The 3202-nt window shown below is 34.5% G+C and overlaps 1 protein-coding gene across 9 annotated transcripts in view; it reads left to right on the top strand.

Annotated features, from left to right (window-relative positions):
- Positions 1 to 3202, top strand: part of LOC108686812 (afadin) — a 172404-nt gene that overhangs the window by 114293 nt on the left and 54909 nt on the right. For 6 of the 9 annotated variants that reach the window (XM_018192288.1, XM_018192285.1, XM_018192292.1 and 3 more), the window contains exons 9-12: positions 154 to 272; positions 819 to 1082; positions 1948 to 2230; positions 2506 to 3162. In XM_018192288.1, coding sequence (XP_018047777.1) covers positions 154 to 272; positions 819 to 1082; positions 1948 to 2230; positions 2506 to 3162 — 1323 coding nt within the window. The remainder of the gene's footprint in view (positions 1 to 153; positions 273 to 818; positions 1083 to 1947; positions 2231 to 2505; positions 3163 to 3202) is intronic. The other 3 variants (XM_018192286.1, XM_018192290.1, XM_018192289.1) reach the window with 3 other exon arrangements.

Raw genomic sequence — 3202 nt, 5'->3', positions numbered from 1 at the left:
TATATTTTAAAAAATTATAAAATACTAAACAAACTTTAATTTTATATAAAATAAAATTAAAATTTTCTTTACTTTAAATTAAATTTAATTTTATATATTGAATCGATTTGAAGAGCAAATATAATAATAAACTATTGTTGTGCACACTTGCAGAATGGAGCTATCATCAAATTTGGCAGAATGCACACTTTTCGATTCATTGATCCGGCGCCGGAAGAGCGCATTAGGCAGAGACACGATTCCAACAAACAGATCGACTACTCTTACGACCGGTAAGTTTGTGACTCATAAGTAAGTTTTTGCGTTCTCCTTTCTCTCGTCATTGCAATCAGACAATAGACATGATGTGCGAATGTTGCACGTTCGTTGCAATTTAGTCGGTACATGTTCCTTTTTGCATTGCAATGTAAATATACTTATAATAGTTTATGTTATTATAATTATTAGATACTCTTGTTGCTGTATTGCATTAAATCTTATACATATGTAAATTTATAATAATTTTACTTGAATTATTAATGTTTTGTCTTTGAAAGTATGGAATATTTGTAATAAGTGTTAAAATTTATAAATTGAGAAGCACAGTATAAATGTTTTTATTAAATAAGAAGAAAGAGAAAAGAGCAGCTACATTAATTATGATTATCACATTTTATTAAAAATCTTCCATACCTTTGGCTGAATCTTGTTAAAGAACCGAAACGTATTTTTCCACGAATTTTTATTACACTTTTTTCACTTTTGAATTTATTTCGCTTTATATGCTTTACGTTTGCTTTTCCTGTTGTGATGCTCGCTTTGCATACGCATAATGATAGACGCTCGCCGGACGCGACCAATCAGGATGTCAGCTCAGAGAAGTTTCATCCGGGGTCTGGAACACCGAACGGCGGTGGTCAGATCCCGGGTCAAGCTCAAGAGCGAGCAACCCCGTCAAGTCCCTCGAAGTCTGCTGTTGCAGCAGTTCGTAGTCCTCGTAGTCCCACACATCCGCCGGAGCCCACACACAATTATGAGACCACATTCGACCTGGATGGAAACGTGGAGACCGCTAGTCTAAGCAGCAGCAGGGATGGCAACAGGTAGCAAACCGGGGAACAATTATTAACAATTTAAAAACAATTTGAATTTCTTATGTTTCAAAATTTTAAATGAGGAAGTTAGGGCTATTACGAATTGGCGCTGTAATTAGTACATATTAATACAAAAAACTATTCAATCAATGTTTAAAAATACATGTTTGGCATTTAGTCATATAATAAGTTATACATATATAAAACGTATTTCGGCTACTTTCTAGTTTTCATAAGCGTAATAAACAAATAGAAATCTTCGCGTCATAGTCAATCAATGATTCTACGATGAGTTATGAGGCGTAACTTACATTGAAAAAAGATACTTACAACTATAAATTATTAAATATTAAAATCGTACATATTAAAATCGTACTTAAAATGAAAGGCTTATAATGCAAAGACTTTTATCACAAGATCTTTATCACGAGCAATTACAGTATAAAACATTCTTCAAAACATTCTGTGCATTTCTTATGAAATATTTAAAAAGTATGCTTGATTTAACTTAGTTGTTTTCTCTATTTGTGTAAGCTTATTTTTTTTTAATTTTTTAATTTGATCACTTTACATTTACGGCTTGTCAATTTAGCTAAGTTATTTATTGAATGCACAATTATTATGCATTATTAAGCGTTTTTTTAGAATACTATTGCATTGTAGAATATACACTGTCAATATTTTCTTACAATATTATAAATGTATATGTAGAATTATTCATAATTAGGGAAAATATAATATTGTATGAATATAATATTGTATGAATGTATACCGTTAAATTATTTTTTGGAAATGTTGATATTGACTTTGAAAAAGAAGATTTGAAAGTTTAAATAGATTACGAGAAAAGAAATTAATGCCTATTGATTATTAGCAGGCTCTCACAATACGATCGACAACCGCGAGGCACCGATCCAATTCTGCCAGCTGTCTTAGAATTTCTCGAGGAAACAGAGGAGACATTTCTTCACGCTGTCATCACCGATATAGAACCCTCGGCACCACAGTTCAAGTTGGCGCCAACATACACCCTCTATCTCAGCGCCAGATATCGCGCCAGTACTCATTACAGACCAGAATTGCAGCCTACGGAAAGAGCGCACCGACTTACTGTCATGTTGGCGAATGTTGCTACTATGATACAACGCGTTATTCAGGTATTTTTATAATAATGAATAATTTTGTCCTTTCAAGCAACGTATCTGATTTTTTAAGATGGTCCATGTAAATGTTGAAATATGTTTGAATTATTTCAACTATATTTATTTCAAATATATTTAAGAAAGTGTCTTAGTTTAGATATAATCTAAAAATGTGATTATGTTACAAATGATTATTCATATAATAGTATATAAGAATAGTCTATAATATAATATGTAATGAATATATATGAAATATATATGAAAAAGCTTAAAGAAAATTATGTTTTCAGGAACGTTACATGGATGCTTCGTCATTGGCCTTTTGGCTAGCGAATGGCTCGGAGCTATTACATATGTTGAAGAGTGACCGGCATGTGGGTGCATTTTCCACGCGAGCGCAAGATATCTTGGCAGAAGCGGTACATACAGCTTTCGGCTCGTTGGTGCGATGCATCACATTAGAACTTACACCAGCAATGACACAGTTCATGGCGGACGCAGATGAACCAGCGAAGGAGGCTGGAGTGCTGCAGATTTTTTCAAACACGATGGCCTTATTACGACGATGCCGTGTGAATGCCGCATTGACGATACAATTATTTAGTCATCTGTTTCACGCGATCAATGCCACAGCTTTCAATACTCTTGTCTCAAATGGAAATCTGTGTGTCAGATGGTTCGGACGCAGACTCAAAGCGAGACTGAACGCATTAGAGACCTGGGCCGAAAGGCAAGGCCTGGAACTTGCCAGTCAATGCCATTTGGCGACGATCATGCAGGCGACTCATCTATTACAAGCTCCGAAATATAATGCTGAAGAGCTGGCTACGCTAAGCTCGACTTGCTTTAAATTAAATTCTCTACAAGTGAGAGCATTACTACAAAAATATCAACCGGCCGCGGACGAGCCTAGGCTACCTGCCGAATTGATCGAAAACGTAGTGAGAGTGAGTACATTTAATAATAATCTGCGTTTATATATATATA

Source organism: Atta colombica, unplaced genomic scaffold (assembly GCF_001594045.1).
Source record: "Atta colombica isolate Treedump-2 unplaced genomic scaffold, Acol1.0 scaffold19, whole genome shotgun sequence".
Classification (NCBI taxonomy): domain Eukaryota; kingdom Metazoa; phylum Arthropoda; class Insecta; order Hymenoptera; family Formicidae; genus Atta; species Atta colombica.
The sequence above is the reverse complement of the archived record's forward strand: the minus strand, read 5'-3'. Positions and strand labels throughout refer to the sequence as shown.